General features: G+C 34.6%; 1 protein-coding gene across 1 annotated transcript; it reads left to right on the plus strand.

Annotated features, from left to right (window-relative positions):
- The first annotated feature begins 6,162 nt into the window (after positions 1 to 6,162).
- On the plus strand, positions 6,163 to 10,243 carry LOC120165480 (EVI5-like protein). Its single transcript, XM_039174983.1, has 9 exons — positions 6,163 to 6,186; positions 7,010 to 7,176; positions 7,310 to 7,495; positions 7,965 to 8,144; positions 8,222 to 8,339; positions 9,247 to 9,444; positions 9,552 to 9,611; positions 9,695 to 9,793; positions 9,977 to 10,243. The coding sequence occupies exons 1-9, from the start codon at positions 6,163 to 6,165 to the stop codon at positions 10,052 to 10,054; spliced, it is 1,110 nt and encodes a 369-aa protein (XP_039030914.1). The 3' UTR covers positions 10,055 to 10,243.
- The last annotated feature ends 6,277 nt before the right edge of the window (positions 10,244 to 16,520 follow it).

The following is a 16,520-nucleotide window of genomic DNA, read 5'->3' on the forward strand; positions in this document are numbered from 1 at the left end:
TATGAAACCCCCTAACCGGACATCGGAAACTCATAATATGCTTATTTTAGTGAAGGCAATATATGCAGAAAATTAAATATGGGTCCAATACGAAAATTTTAATTGATTACAAATTTTCAATTATTTTATTGATTATTTGTAATTAAATTCAGATTTAGACTTTCCATTATTTATTTATAAAAAAGTGTCCCAAATAATGAGGTGGGAAAAATAATTTTTCCATGTAGTGCACACTCATAATTTTTTTTTAAATATGGTATTTAAACAATAACTTTGGAAAACACCTAGATCACAGTGTGTCTTCCCCCATTCACCCTTATCTTTGTCTCGTCCATGTGTTTACTCCGGGAAAATTGAAAATATATTATAGTCCATGCGTCTTCCTTGAAAAAAACTGAAGACGCACTGTGCTCAAAGCGTCTTCCAAAGTTAATATTCAAAACACTAAATTTGAAAAAAAAATCTATGGTGCAATAGATGAAAAATTATTTTTTCCACAACATTATGTGAGCAATTTTGTCTTTATTTAGAGTAATTTAGGATTTTTTTTTTTATTTTTTCTTTTAATTGGTGTATCTAGCAAGATATTAAGATTTTCTTTTTAGGAGTCTTTTTAGGCCTATAAATATGCACACATTTTATGTAGTAGAAACAAAAAAGGAGAGAGGAGAGAGTGATCGAAAACGTTGCAATTCAAGAAACAAGAGTATAAAAGAGAACAATTATTTGTAGGTAATTTTTTTTTTATTTTCTTATGTTTCTTTCGGTTGATTTCAATCTTATTTTTATCTGAAAATTTCATCGAATGAGAAACGATAAATAAGGAAGCGACTTTCAAATAAATTTTAAAATATTTAGCATTCCTTGAGGTTTCTAGATAAAATCGTTGGCGGATTTAAAGAGTGAGAACTCTCGAATGATGCAAATAAACATTTTATTTTTTTATTTCAATTCAAGCATTATTTTCTATATTTTAAATTTCCTTCAGCTTTCTCGCATGTTTTATCAAATTGTTTTCATTTTTTTTCATTTTTAATATAGTAATTTAGTTTTTGGAGTTATCAAATTTGTTTTACGTTCATAGTTTGTTTCTTTTTTCTTTTTTTATTGCACGGATTGTGAAGATAAAATACTAATGACTAAACACTAAGAAGCGGCAAACAAAATTGCAGTCCTCTCCATTAGAACATCGTTCTTCGGAAGCGGTACCAAATGGACGGCTCCATGCTAGTTGAGCCAATCCATCTGCTACCATATTACCTTTGTGATAAACATGAGAGAATGTTAAGTTCCAATCTCGAGTTATCAATTCCACTATATGCGACACCATGGGTGAGATACAATCCATTCTCGCCCCTTGTTCCAACATTCCCAATACTTCGTTATTGTCGGTTTTGACGACGATTTGTTCCACGGCCATATTCCATGCCATGGATAATACTTCAAAAATCGCCCAAAGTTCAGCACCCAACAGCTTTTGTAAACCCATGCAGCCACCTTCCATTCGGCTCTCTAGTTACTCCTCCACAAGTTGCCAGGCCAGTCGCTGGCTTCTTTGCACCGTCAGTATTAAGTTTATACCACCCATTAGTTAGCGACGTCCATCTAACAGCTCGTCTGTCATTCTTAAATCATGCATTTTGGTAAGAAACGTGTCAATTTAAAGCATGTATTGCCTCGTGTGTAATTCTTTTATTACATTGGAGTACACTCTCAACCTCAATGAAGCGTATACAGGGCCGGATCTGGCCGGGGCATGAGGGGCACCCGCCCAGGGCCATAATATTTTCATAATGCCTATTAATTTAGAACTATAATATTTTACATAATTAGATGTCTACTTCTTTTATTTCACCTGGGCCAAAAAATAAAGAATATAAATAGGGGCTCATTTCTCATGTTTATCTAGTGGAATATATATATATATATATAAATATTTTTAATAATTTATAAATTATCATTTTATAGCTTATGTGATATATATATGTGTGTGCTAAACCATGTTTTATAATATTTTGATATTATATTAAATGACCATCCAGCTCAGTTGGTAGAGAACAAGGTTCTTAACCTTGAGGTCGTGGGATCAAGTCCTATAGAGGGCATTTCATAATTTGGAGGTCTCCTATGGAAGCTGCTCTCAACCTAGTGTTGGGGGCAGCCTACTATCTTACCTCTCCCTTACCCCATTACATATGGGAACAAGGGACAACCATTTTTTGATATAACAAATCAAGACAAAATGTTTTTGGACTTGGATTGAATTTATTCAAAGTTTTCAAAGTTTTTCACTCTTTATTTCTACTCACTTGTATATATTTGTGTTTTTGTGAGCATTAATTTGTAAACAACCTACCTTGTAGAGGTTTTATTTTTACTTTTTTTTATCATTTGTAAAGGGATTTTGGTTCTAGCTAAATATGTTAAAAACTAGGGAGTTGTAAAAGTTATCTCTTTGTCCTTGAAAAAAAAAGAAAAAATTAATAGATTTGTTGGAAAATCCTAAGTAAGGACCTTAAGTAGTGAATGTAGACTTTGGTTGAGAAAGTCGAACCACTATAAATCGTTGTGCAATATTTCTCTATCCCTTTAAATCTCTTTACTCCTTAAAATTATCAAAAAGTCAATTCATCACCTCTTGGCAAACTTTTTCGGATGTCATTTGAGCTCCAATAATCCTAACAATATATATATTATTTTTAGTGTTTTTAATATATATTTAATTTTTAGTAATTTAATTTTTATTTTAAATATTTTTATATTTAAAATTTTGAATATTTCAATATTTTATATTTAAAATTTTAAATTTAAGATAATTTGTTTTAAAAAATAAATAAGTCCTTGAACTTTTCAAAAACTAATTTGACGTTGAACAAAACAAAAAAATCAATTTAACTCATTTATCATGTCATTTGTTATGTCATCATTATGAACCACCGCATCATAATTGTGAATTATCACATCAACACCGTAACGACCAACGACGAAAAACATTGGTTAAATGATCACATTGAATTTGTTTTCAGAGTTGGAAGGTCATATTAGATACAAAATTAATTCGAGGGTCACATTAAATTTTTTTCTTTAAAAAATAAAGGGTCTTATATATCTTTTAACCATTTTACAGATAAACTTCACATTTTTTTAAAATTTAAAAATTAAATTATTAGTAACAACATTCTTTTTAGATAATATTTATGTATAATTTTAAAAAATATAATAATAAATTTAATTATCAATATTAATTTATTTTTATTAGTTTTAGTTTTTAGTTAAATTTAACCCTTTACATTTTTATTTTAGTCAAATTATTCTAATTTTAACATAACAAATGATAAATTATTAACTTTTTATAATATTAATGTGATAGTCTGCGTGATCTATATGTAACAAGTTGTAACAACCCGGAATTTAAAAATAATATTTAATTAAAATTTGAGTTTTTAATTGTGAAAATTGATAATTTTGGGGACTAAATTGAAAGATTTTAAAATTTGTAGCTTGTTTTAGAGTTAAAGAAAATTTAGGGACCAAGCCCTGAATTTATCCAAGAAAAGTTGGTGAGGTTTGGTATTATATACGACAGTTGGTTTCTGAAAAATCAAAAACCAATTGCTTCTAAATTTCCTTCCCCCAACGTTAACTTCCGATAATGATCCCGACGCCATTCGAATTCCGATCGTCATTTTGAAACTACCATCGTGTTCGTTATCGAGTCAGAAACAATTCCCTTAAATTAATTGAAGTGAAACGCCGCCAAACGTCATGAATTTCAAGTCAAAGCCTCGACGTTTTTTTAGCACAACCTCCTAGAAAATCCTAAATTCATCGCCGATCGTTGCTCCGTTTTCGACACCTCCCGTACCATCGTGTTCCTTGTGCCGTTTCGAGTCCACCGGTTTCCTCCTTTTCTCCGGCGGCGGCGGCGCGTGTGGTGGTGAAGCGGTCAAAGTTTCCGATTTGTTGAAATCAAGCTCTCTGCCGTTCAAAAATTTGAACCGAACTTTGTAAGTATATCGAAATCGCTCAAAATATTTTTTAGAAATTTTTCCGTGAATTTTACGCTACTAGAAGAGCCCTCACGCACCCCAACGCGCGGAAGATTAATATGACCGGTTTGACGGTTTTTCAAAGGGTTTGACCGGTTCCGATCCGACCCGTTGACCGTTGATCAGGTGATATTTTAATAATTATTTTGAAACTGGTGATATATTAGGAATTAATTCGAAAAGGGTGCTATTTTTTGTAATTTTTAAAAAATATTTTCGTACTTTTTTTAAAAAATGACATTTAGTAAATATTTTGAAAATGGTGCTATATTGGTAATTAATTTTAAAATGGTGCTATTTTCGTAATTTGAAAAAAATATAAATATATTAATTTCGTAAAATGGTTAACCCCTTTTGACCAGAACTTTGACCGGTTATTAAACAGCCGTTAATTTTTTCCGAAAATACTTATATTGACATTTTTCGACGTTTCGAATCTGTTTTTGGGGTTCATTTTACCAAACTTGAACTCGAAAGTCTCTAAATCGTCATTCAAACCCATTGACTTTGATTTTGATCAAGAATTCAAATTTTTGGAAAGACATACTTTATGTTTTTCGACATCCTGAATCTGATTCTGAAGTCCGTTTTGCCAAATTATGACCCGAAATTCCCGAATCGAGCTTGTAAACCCAAAAGGCTTAATATTTCAATATTTTGATTATTTATTTGAGATTTGGTTAAGGAATTGATTCAATAAAAATATTTTATGAAGGTACTCGTGTTTCACCTGAGCAATGATCAATTAGGTTCGGTGTTGTCCGTTCGTTAGATCAGTCTGAACCACGTACTACGAGAATTACCCGTAGGTTTTCGTATATTATTTAAATAATATTTAGATTATTTATATTAGGATTCCAATATGGATTTTTCCAATTCGTAGGATCTAGCGCTGCAGCAGAGCGTGATCGACAAAACCAGTAATAAGTTTTTCTATCTGATTTCTCAGACTGTTACAGGTGTGTTTCCCGATAGTGTTAATTATTTCTGTTTTAAAATATATATCTGAATATTATGTATCTGATATCTGATTTACCGCGTATTTCTGATATGATTTCTGGTTACGGTATTTTATAGATGTTTGAATATTGATTTTCGATATCTGAAATTCTATATACTGATTTGTCTTTTGATTTTCGTATTTCTGTATATGAATTTTAAGCATGAACACTTTTATGTTTTAAAGAATTAATCATTGTTTTCATTCAAATACATTCATGAACAATCATTGGGGGTATTGTTGAAGGAAGTATATCCGCAGGTTCCTCGGCTTTGTGCTCAGGGCCTTATTTGATGTGTGTGCTGGGTGTATGGTTCTGGGGAACCTACACATTCTGATGTGATAGGCTGGGAGTAGTGTTCATGTTTTTTTTAACGACATAATTGCATAAACCGACTTTACTGGAATATTTTTATCAGTATGGTTTTTATATACATTGTATGGAACACACTGAGCTTTTTATCTCATTCTTTAGTTTTTCTCTTTTTCATATAACAGCAGACCGTAAGCTAGCAGATTTGGCATAAGAAGAGATCTACTACTTATTTTGTACGAACTAATATCTTTATATATTTTTCGGTTATGTTTGATGACATGTATTTGCTATCGTTTTAGATATATATGTATTATCAATATTTTGTTCTATTTTATATCTAATGTATAAAAAAACTCTGAATGTGATATGTGACCATTTAGGTTTGAGTCTAACTTACAGACCGAGTATGGAGGGTTACACAAGTGACCTTGATGATAAATAAATTTTTATTGTTATTTTTTGAGGTCTCGAATTTGAGCACCAGAATACTAATAATATAAATGTTTCATGTCAACTAATTGAAAGTATTTTTTGAATAAATATTACATTGTACTTGATATTAGTTTTGATAAAATCAAAGTAATTTTCCTTTTAAAAGAAAGAAAGGTCAAGGGTTCAACTAAGCTAAGAAAATAAATAAGAATCAAATTAACAATAAAAATCAAGGACTAAGTTTATCATTATACTGTTTAAAAATATTATTGGATTAACCAGACGTGTGCCTTTAATGCCGCAACCTCTCCTATTTTATATACAGATCCATTTAACCAACTTCAAAAGCACTGTGATTTATGGAAATGGCGTTCAAAGCTCCGTGTTTGGTGAAACACTGGCAACGGAAACTATTCCTTAACTGAACCACCAGCCATTTTTTTTCAACCAATTGTTAAAAACCCACTAATTTTGCACAATCGGTAGCTCTTGTTCGATCTACTCCTCAAATTCCTCAACAAGCTCCAGGTTTATTGGTTTTTCTTCTTCTTATAACTTCGAGCATGGTTTTTTAATTTTTTTTCAATAGTAATTCATTGATTGATTGGCATTTCTGGAATACCTATTTCGTATTATTGTGAAATATTGGTGGGTTTTAAGTTTCTCCCCTTGATCTTCTCGTTTAATGCTTTTTTTATTAATCTAGTGTGATTACAAGGTAAAATCTGTTCAAAAGATTCTCAATCATTTTATAATGAAAGCCCACACACCCTTGCAGTCTCTAGTGCTCAAACTATCTTGCAGTCTCGTTTAATGCTTTTTTGAATGTGTTTCTTAGTTCCAAAGTCTAATGTTCGATTAGTTTTGATGATGAAAAATGGTTCAATTTTGTTTCTTTTAGCCTTTTCCTTTGCTGGATTATAGTTAATTGTTTCTATTAAAACGATGAATTTAGCATATTTTCTTATTGATTGTGAATTGTGTTTATTATTTTTAGTAATAAAATGTATGGTATATGGTAATGTAATATGCTCATAATCTTTCAAAAACCAGATATGTTATATTATGCCGTAAATATAATTGATTATTCTCTTGGTTATTGTGGCTGTGAGATTAATCATTGATTTCTTTTGCTGGTATCAGGTTCTGGCCGTATAAGTGATCAAACACGTTCCCGGTGTTTTTCCATCTCAAAGGTTAGAAGGAACATAGTTGGTTTGCCTCTACGCATGTTGTCGCTTCTTTGAATTGGAAAGGGTTAGAGGATTCGATGACTTTGAACCGGAACTGGTTCCTCTAGAAAGACCCGTGGACAGATATGGTTTTATAAAGCGGAGTGTTAATAGCTGTAGCACTAAAGAAGGTTTACCAAGGAGTAGGTTAGTAGCATATCTTTCCTTTAATTAGTGTGCCTCTTTAAGGTGACATGAGTGTAGCTGTCATTAGGATTGTATACTTTGTGCTAATAAGCATTAATTTTAATTGTGCTTTATGGTGATTAAAATTTTCCAGGGAAGCTAAAAGAGTTAGAAAATGGAGGAAAATGATTGGAGTTGGTGGGAGTAATTGGAAACATTATGTAAGGAGAAAGCCGCATATCGTTCAAAGACGTATAAGGAAAGGTATTCCTGATTGTTTAAGGGGTCTTGTTTGGCAGTTGATCTCTGGAAGCCGAGACCTTTCGCTGATGAATCCAGGGTTTATGAGGTATTTTTTTAATTTCTTGTAGGTTTAGACATTATTTTTTAACAAACCGTGTATTATTTCTGAATGCCATGGCCTTTGCTTGACTTTCCTTTCTGACTTAACATGCAATGGCACTTATTTCTGCTAAGTTGTCTAACTGTAGTGGAAAACAGAACGGTCTGCTTCCTGCCTCCTTATTAATTTTTGGGTTAATAGAATCTGATTCTTGTCCTCCATATTCCTGCTCATTGGTTAATGGGGAAAGATTAATATGATGTTGTTTTGATGATAATGAGTTGGAATGCTGGAAGAAATTATTCTCATTTTGTTTTTTAGGGAGAATTTGTTTTTCTTGTTTGGACCAAACTGTTTCCTTATCTGAATGGAGATTTTCCTTTATTTCTTTATTTTTTGGAGGTTTTTCTTTTATAATGAAAATTTTCTTCCTTGCTGCACATGTTCTTCACTGATGAAACTTTATGCTGTTGCAGCAACTTGTAATTTATGAGACATCTGCTTCGGAACTAGTTATAATTTGGGATATATCTCGCACCTTCCCTACACATGTTTTCTTTCAACAGAGACATGGTCCTGGCCAAAGGTCCCTTTGCAATGTTTTGAAGGCATACTCTGTCTTCGATAGAGCTGTTGGCTATGTCCAGGTTTGTCTCATGTTTAGGGGCTCACATATTCATATATGTCTAGGTAGATAATGGTATTGGTTTTTGTTGAAAATGCAGGAATGGGTTTTTTAGCAGGTCTTTTGCTTCTTTATGCGAGTGAAGAGGATGCATTTTGGTTATTGGTTGCCTTACTAAAAGGAGCTGTTCATGCTCCTATGGAAGGCTTGTATCTAGTATTTATAGCATTTAAAACCTATTTTTTCATCTACGAAGCTGGATATGCCATTTTTTGTTGTTAATGGTTTATTAGGGACTTAGGTCTGGAAAGATTGTTATTACCACTCTCTCTTACTCGGGAATTAACATGTATTTATAGCAGTTTATACTAGCTTCTGGTGTCAGGGAACTATTCCTAGATTAATTTTGCAAGGAACTTTTATATTTGGATTATAAAGTGGATCAATTGATTTACATCTTTATCTGATCTTTTAGTATGCTTACAGAGCATATATCTAGGCATTCTTGGTGGACAGCAGAGCATTGTGTTGAAAACTTGAAATGAAACTGGTTATATCAGTCTAAAATTTAAGAACTAGGATCTACATTCCGGCTTCTTCCCGTGATATATCCTTTCATGATAGTATAGGCATATTATTGTTTGGTTGATAATCTAGCACATTTGGCATTCTACTCTAGGACAGTAGTAATCTCGACATGTTTCTCATGGAATAACTTCAAGGAACAAAACCAAACAGGATGGCAGTCCTGAGAGATATGCGGTTTCTGGTTCAACCTTTGTAGCCAACTGACTCAATAAAATCTGAAAATGAATATTCTCTTGATATAAAAATAAAAATTAGAAAAAGCAAAAGCCTACTCAGAAAACTGGACAAGTAGCCTAGGTTTGCAGCATTGAGTGATGAGAACTTAGATCATAGAATCAGGCAACACCGGCTGGTTCAATTTGGAATAAGTAGGTCTTTGGTTCAATCATATTAACATAACTGGAAGTTTTGGTTGAATTTTCTTTATTCACTGGCATTTGGTGCATTTTTCTGTTGAGCAGAGATTTCTATTTTATTAGCATCATCCCATCATTATATTTCTGCCAGTTCTCTGAAAATTGTATGCACTTGGTAGGTTGGGCTGCCTCTTGTACAGCAATACTTGTTTCAGTTTGAGAACTTAGCGAGGGAGCACTTGCCAAAGCTGGGTGATCATTTTAGCCGGGAGATGATAAATCCAAGCATGTATGCTAGCCAGTGGTTCATAACCGTATTCTCATACTCCTTCCCGTTTCCTTTGGCCCTTCAAATTTGGGATGTATTTCTATTTGAGGTTAGTGATTGGAAATATGATATAGGCTCAAGCTGCTGAATAAATTTCATGGCCTGAAAATTGGTTTTTCAAGTAAAAGAAAATAATTTTCCTCTTTTTATTTCCAGGGCATCAAGACCGTCTTTAAAGTCGGATTGGCCCTTTTGAAATACTGCCATGACGATTTGGTAAGTAGTTGAAGAACTCTTATTTTCTTGAGATCCAACTAACCATTCTTCCTATATTGCTACAATGTTACCTTGTTCATCAGATACATTTATCCTTTGAGAAGCTCGTTCATGGTTTGCATAACTTCCCGGAGGATTCAATGAAACCGGATATATTGCTGCCCATGGCTTATTCGATCAAGGTTCCGTCTCTCTCAAACACGTATTTATGGCATTAAGTACTTCAAATTTCTCCATTCCATTCATTTTTAAGATCTACATGCATCTTTCTTGTGCCACAACGATCTCTCTCTATCTTTCTCAATGTTGCTAAACGTTTATATGAACTAGTAATGTGATTTCATATGGCATCTGTTGGTGATCAGGAATCCCAGAGCTTATCAGAATCGAAAATCGAGTACGAGAAGAAACACAGAAAGACGAAGGCAAGAATCGAAGCATAAACAACAGTCTACCTGTACATTCTTATTCTCACTGTTTTGCTCTTGTTGTGTTGAAGCACAAAGCTAATGTCAACTTCTAGTTCCTCTCCCATGGTGTAGCAATTATCTTTAATATGCTTCTTTTCTAGTCTTTTTTAACTTCATTTTCATGAGATGATATGGCATCAAATTGTCAACAAATCCATATTATGTGACCTTTTTCCTGTTTAAATATTAATAATAGGCTTAAGGGTCACTTTTGCCCTTGTAATAGTGTAACCCCCAAACCCAGTAGATGAGAAAAATTTCCAAAACATTTTTCAATAGTTTAGAATCATATTATAAATAATATCTTTAAAAACATAGTTAAAAACGATAAAGTCCAAATGAGTAAATGTAAAACCATAAGCGATTGAGTAAAATAAAATGTCATAATCAAAATCGTAGTCAATCTAACATCAATAACAAACAGTATAAATCGTAAAACAAATATTTCAAATAAAGGCAAATGTCATCGAAAATGAGAGCAATTCGAAAGATAAAGACATTACAACAAATGTACTGTGTCGATCCTCCAAGTGTTAGGTCTGTGGTGCCTATTCAAAAGTATCTGAAAAGGGAAAAATTTGAAAAAGTGAGCTAGGGAGCTCAGTGTGTTCCAATGGTGTAAGTAAAACATAATAGGTAAAATAATCAAGAAATGCTTCAGTAAGGTATCGTAAAAGTATAAGTTGAATTTTAAAATTCATAATTACTCTCCTTCCGTACACCAAAATGCAGTTTCCCCCATAACTGCATCCATAAGGGCTTACCATATACACATTGGGTATAGGAGCCAACCTAAGGTAGCACATTGGGGTCTGAGAGCCTACCTAAAAAAGTTCTCAGGGCCTCAGAGCCTACCTAAGGGTCGCCTTAGGTCCGTAAGGAATTACCTGCTTGATCAGAGCTAAACCTTCATACTCGAGTATCCTACCCAAAACAATATCTCAATAAAAATAGTTCACACAATAAGTAGTAAATTCCCTGAGCCATAATCGACATAATCATATTTCCAGTGAAAACAAGTAACTAGATTACATATATCAAATAGACATAGTTCATAAACAATCAACCAGTAAATCCGTAAATCAGTAAATCATAACGTTGAGTTGATAAAAGATTCATTAATTCAGTAATTTCGGAAAATCACATTTCAAAACAGATAAAACAATCATATAATACATAAGGAACACACCTAGCAAAACGGATCAGTCGACAGTCTACTGAGAACTTGCTTCGCTACGCTCTGCAACAGTGCTCGAAACTAATTCATAAATAACTAAGTTAATATCGAAGTAAAATTTTAATCTAGGTATTCATAGGGTTCACGGGTCATATGAGTAACAACTAGCTCATGAGGTCGAACTGATCGAGAGGAGCTGAGTTGAGCTATCAAACGGTCGGGAGAGTCTCGAGTACCTTTAAAATAACAATATCTTAAATCAGTCATTAACCTTAATTTAATTTTTCTTAAATGAAATACTTAAGTACATATGCATGCTCGGGTTTGAAGGTCAATTCGGAAGCTTTCGGGTTCAAATTTGATAAATGAACTTCGGATTCAGACTCAGGACGTCGAAAAACATAAAATATGATTTTTTAGAAAAATTGACTTTTTGGTCAAAGTCAACAATTAGTTCAACGACCAGTCAAAGTCAACGAGTTGACTTTGTTTGAGTTGACTCAACGGGATTGACTCGATCTAGTTGACTCAGTTTGACTCAATTCGATTTGATTAGACTGGTTTCAGAAGGCTCCTGGACCGGCAGAAGAGCCTCACGCGCACGCACAAACGTGTGGCAGCGTATGACGGTGGCGACGGGGTCGGGGGCGACAACCGAGCACTCGGAGATAACCAAAACATCATTACCAAGCTATATCAATGCTCAAACAAGCTAAAATCATCGGAATCAAAAGCAAAAGGCCGAAACGCTTACCTTGACAGCGGATGAACGAAATTGGCAAGCGCAGGAGGTAGAGATTTTTCAGTGTGGCGGCGATGAGGCAACCCGATGGTCGTGGCGACTAAATCAATGAAAATCGAGCGACGGGGTGGATTTTCGACGGCTCTTTGGCAATCTCCCCACGATGAACGGTGGCGGTTTTCGGAGCGAGGTCAAAGCGATTTTGGTCGCCAGTCAATGATGAGTCGAACGAGGGTGGTGGTGCGTTCAATGGTGATCAGACGGTGATGGATTGGTGAGGCGACGGTGAGCGACAGCTAGGGATTTAGAGGGAATTTGGGGATTTGGGTAATTGGATCTGAAATGGGGGGTGGATTTGGATTATAACCCAAGCTTTAACCAATTAAATATATTTTACATAAAATATCACATACTTGAAATACTTTTATATTTTTCCACTGACAAAAAATTGGATAATTCAGGTTAAGTTCCTGAACTTTCTACAAGTTCAAAATCGAGTTATAAACTTCTAAAACTTGTAATTTAGTCCCTAAATTAATTTTTAATTTTTAATTTTAAAATGTGGGGGTGTGACAAGTAGACTCAATTTATCGTTTTCGCCCCTATAGTATTTTTGCATCAATTTAGCCCTCAAATTTGTTTAATTGCATTATTCTATACAATACATGTAACTTAAAACCCTATATTAATAACCTTAAATTATAATCCCATAATCTCTAAATCCTAAACCTTAATTTATAACTTAAACCCCTCAATTTAGGGTTTTATGTGAGGGATATGATATAGAATAATGTAATTGAGCAACTTTAAGGACTAAATAGATGTGAAAATACAATAGGGGCAAAACGATAAATTTGGTCCAAGATAAAAGTTAGAGAAAATAACCTCAGTGACCAAAAATCCCATATAATATACGATTTTAACCAACTTTTTCCGGATTTGCCAAAATGACCAACAAAATCGCAATGCGATCGCTAATTCGCAACGCGATCTCCATTATCGCAAATTCGCGTTGCATTTCGCGTTGCGATAGTTGGAAATCGCGTTGCGATGGTATACAATGTCGTTGCGATTTTCCCAATTCGCAATGCGAATAAGTAAATCGCAACGCGAATTGGGAAAATCGCAATGCGATACTGACTATCGCAATGCGATACTTACTATCGCAATGCGATAATACAAAATCGCAACGAGATACTGACTTTCGCAACGCGATTTACATAGCGCCATTCGCATTAACGCGTATTTTTTTTTCAAATTCCAAACACGAATTTTTTCTTAATAAATCGGAAACTGAACCGTCCACAGTAATCGCAACTCATAACCTCAAACCCAAAAACACAACACTCAGTCCCATCTCCATCTCTCACTCTCTACGGCGAAATCCGTCCCCATCTCCGAAGATTTCCGTCCCCATCGCCGACGAAATACCTCACAACCATTCACAGTCAAAAATCCCTCACAATCATTCAGAAATGGAAAATCAACCTCCGAGGGTTAGTTTTTTTATTTTTATTTTGAAATTTTTGCATTATTTTAGGTTTTTCATATTGAGATTGATGATAAGTTTACTGGTAATTTCAATAATAGATTAACCAATTCACTTAGATTTCTTATTAAATTCATTCGATTGCTGCCAATACTGCTAAACTGTTTAGCCTGTGAAGTTAGTATTTGTCTTTGCTTTGTCTTTTGGTTGAAGTAATACAGAAGAATAGTTTCGAGAATGAAAATCGCAACGCGGAAATAACTATCGCAACGCGAAATAAAAATCGCAACGCGAAACCAAAATCGCAACGCGAAACCAAAATCGCATTGCGTGGAATCTGTTTCCGTGGGGTTCGTATATATGGAAAGCTACCTGGACTAAGTTGTCGTCTGCCTTTGATGACCGCAAAAGTTTGCGGGGCGATGGGTCGAAATACACTTTGTCAGGCTTTGTTTGGGCCTTTAAGGTAAGAATTTCTATATAATGTTTTCAAAATTATAATTAATTATTTAACAATTACTAATGTTTGTTATTATATTGTTTGTAGATTTGGATATTCGAGGCTTTCCCCAGCATGCGGACATATGCATTAAAATCCTCAGATGATATTCCTAGGGCTATTTCCTGGAAGAGGAAACGTATGTTGGATTGGAAGACTTAATACCATATGCGACAATAATAATGTAAGTTAACACAAATACTATCATATATAAACAAGTTATTAATAGTAGACGTTTAACTTTGTTTTAGTTTTTATATTTTTAGGGGGCCAACACTCCATTAATGAGACTGACACCCACGGAGGCTGAGCTTGCCACTGATTGGTGGCAAGCTAGTCAGCGTTTTTTTGATGGCACGAATGATGAGCAGCCTCCACTTCCTCCACTTCAAGAGCCATTACCTCACCCAGAGCCATCACCTGATCGACCCGACTATACACCTTTACAACGAGAGCCATCACCTATCCCGTCACATCATCGAGTCTCTTCTCCACCATCACCTCATGATAGGCGACCGACAAAGATGCCACGACTTCTATCTCCCTGTTCTCCACGACAAAGTGTTTGAACATGGTTCAACTCTCCATGACGTTGACTTCACAACACGTTTCGTTATCTTTTTTTTCCATGGTGTAACACGATGTTCCAATGTTCCTGTAAATTTAAATAAATAATACTTAGTAAAATATATGATAAGTTACGAATTCAAAGAAATAATACATGCATGGTTTCTTTTCTTGTAGTACCACTGTTGAATAGAGGCTCGAAAAAACTCCATTAACATAGTAATGGGTAATTTCCGGGAATGACGACTTAGAGCGTTAATTGATTCTGCACTATTAGACGTCATGAAACCATATCTTGCTCCAAGTTGATGTACTCTTGACCATCTTTCAAACCCGACATCTTCTAGTGTTTGAGCACACTGAGGCAAAACACGTCTTAAACAGTTTATATGCTTATTGAAATCCACTTCCCGATAAGCCTTTACAGCCTTCCAGTATGTCCATTTGTGCTTTTTATACCAGCAGACCTTGATTTTAGATTTCTATACAAATGAACACCACAAAGTCCATGAAAAGCATCTGGGAACACCTTCTAACAGCGTTGTCAATTGAGTTTGCCCTATCGGATATGATTGTCAGATTGCTAATAGGACCTATGCAATCCCTAAGATGCCCCATAAACCATGTCCATGAATCAGAGGTTTCAGATTTGCCAACCCCGTAAGCTATTGGCAATATCCCATTGTTAGCATCCATGGCTACTGCTAATAAGTTTACTCCAAGGTATCGACCTTTCAAATGTGCTCCGTCACTATAATAACTGGGCGCATGCAAGTAATAAACGAACGAATCTACAAAATAATATACACAAAAATATAATCATTTAAATGTGAAATGCATGTAACTAACAGAAATGAGTCAACAGAATTATATTGATTTACTAACCACAGTACCAATGGCGATAAACAGCAACTCAAAGCGTCCATCTCTATCTGTTTTGATATGAGTTACCGACCCAGGATTTTTCAGCTTTAAATTGTGACAATAAGCCGGCAGTTGGGCAAACGATGCTTCTGGCGACCCCCTCAACAATTCCAAGGCATAACATTTGGCTCTCCAAGCTTGAGAATATGATATACTAATCTTGAACCGAGCATTCATGTCAGTCATAATTTCATGTCCCCGATATACCCTTCCATTCAAAAACATTAACTCAGCCAGAAAACCACCCAACACCTTTTTGTTTGCCTGTCTATGGTGAGGAAAAACTTGGGTTCTTGAACATGTATGTTTATCAATAAAAGTCCTAACTTGAAACATTGCGCAATCTTTTATCCTCTTTGCAATCATACGCCACGTACAGTTTTTGTCAATCGTACACCTTGTTTCGAAACGATCTTTGCTTGATTTGTTAACTTTTAGTTGATAGCCATCTTCCACACATTTCGTATACAAAGCTATCTTCAAGTCTTCCTTTGTATCAAAACAATCATCTTTCTTGATACGAATAACTTTTGTGTAACAATCAACTGCTTTCTTTGCCAACTCTTCTTCCGGTAACTGAAGTAATTCTGGCATATTCCAGTTATACTCCCGTGGCATTTTCTTTTCTTCGGGGACTTTTTCTTCTTCTTTTTCTTCTTCAGGATTATATGAATTACAGAATGGATGTTCAACATGTTCATTCACAGTCGTAACTTCCTCCTCATTATCATCAACAACATCTTCCTCGGCAACAGGTGTTTCATCATCAAAATTCGGGTATTGACCAATATCAAAATCATTACACGCAGGGTCTGTTTCTTCTTCTAAAACATCATCAAAATCCGTGTATTGACCAATATCAAAGTCCGGGTATTGACCAAGATCAAATTTCGAATACTGACTAGTACTCACAATTTTTCTCTTGGCTCATCATCGTCTAATTGGTCAATACGAAAACCGGAATTTGGTGCTAAAAGTTGATTTGGATTTGGATTAGAGAAAGGCTGTGGGTTTTGAGACCCACTTAGTTGATTACTACCC

This window comes from Hibiscus syriacus, unplaced genomic scaffold (assembly GCF_006381635.1).
Source record: "Hibiscus syriacus cultivar Baekdansim isolate YM2019G1 unplaced genomic scaffold, ASM638163v2 tig00111582_pilon, whole genome shotgun sequence".
Lineage (NCBI taxonomy): Eukaryota > Viridiplantae > Streptophyta > Magnoliopsida > Malvales > Malvaceae > Hibiscus > Hibiscus syriacus.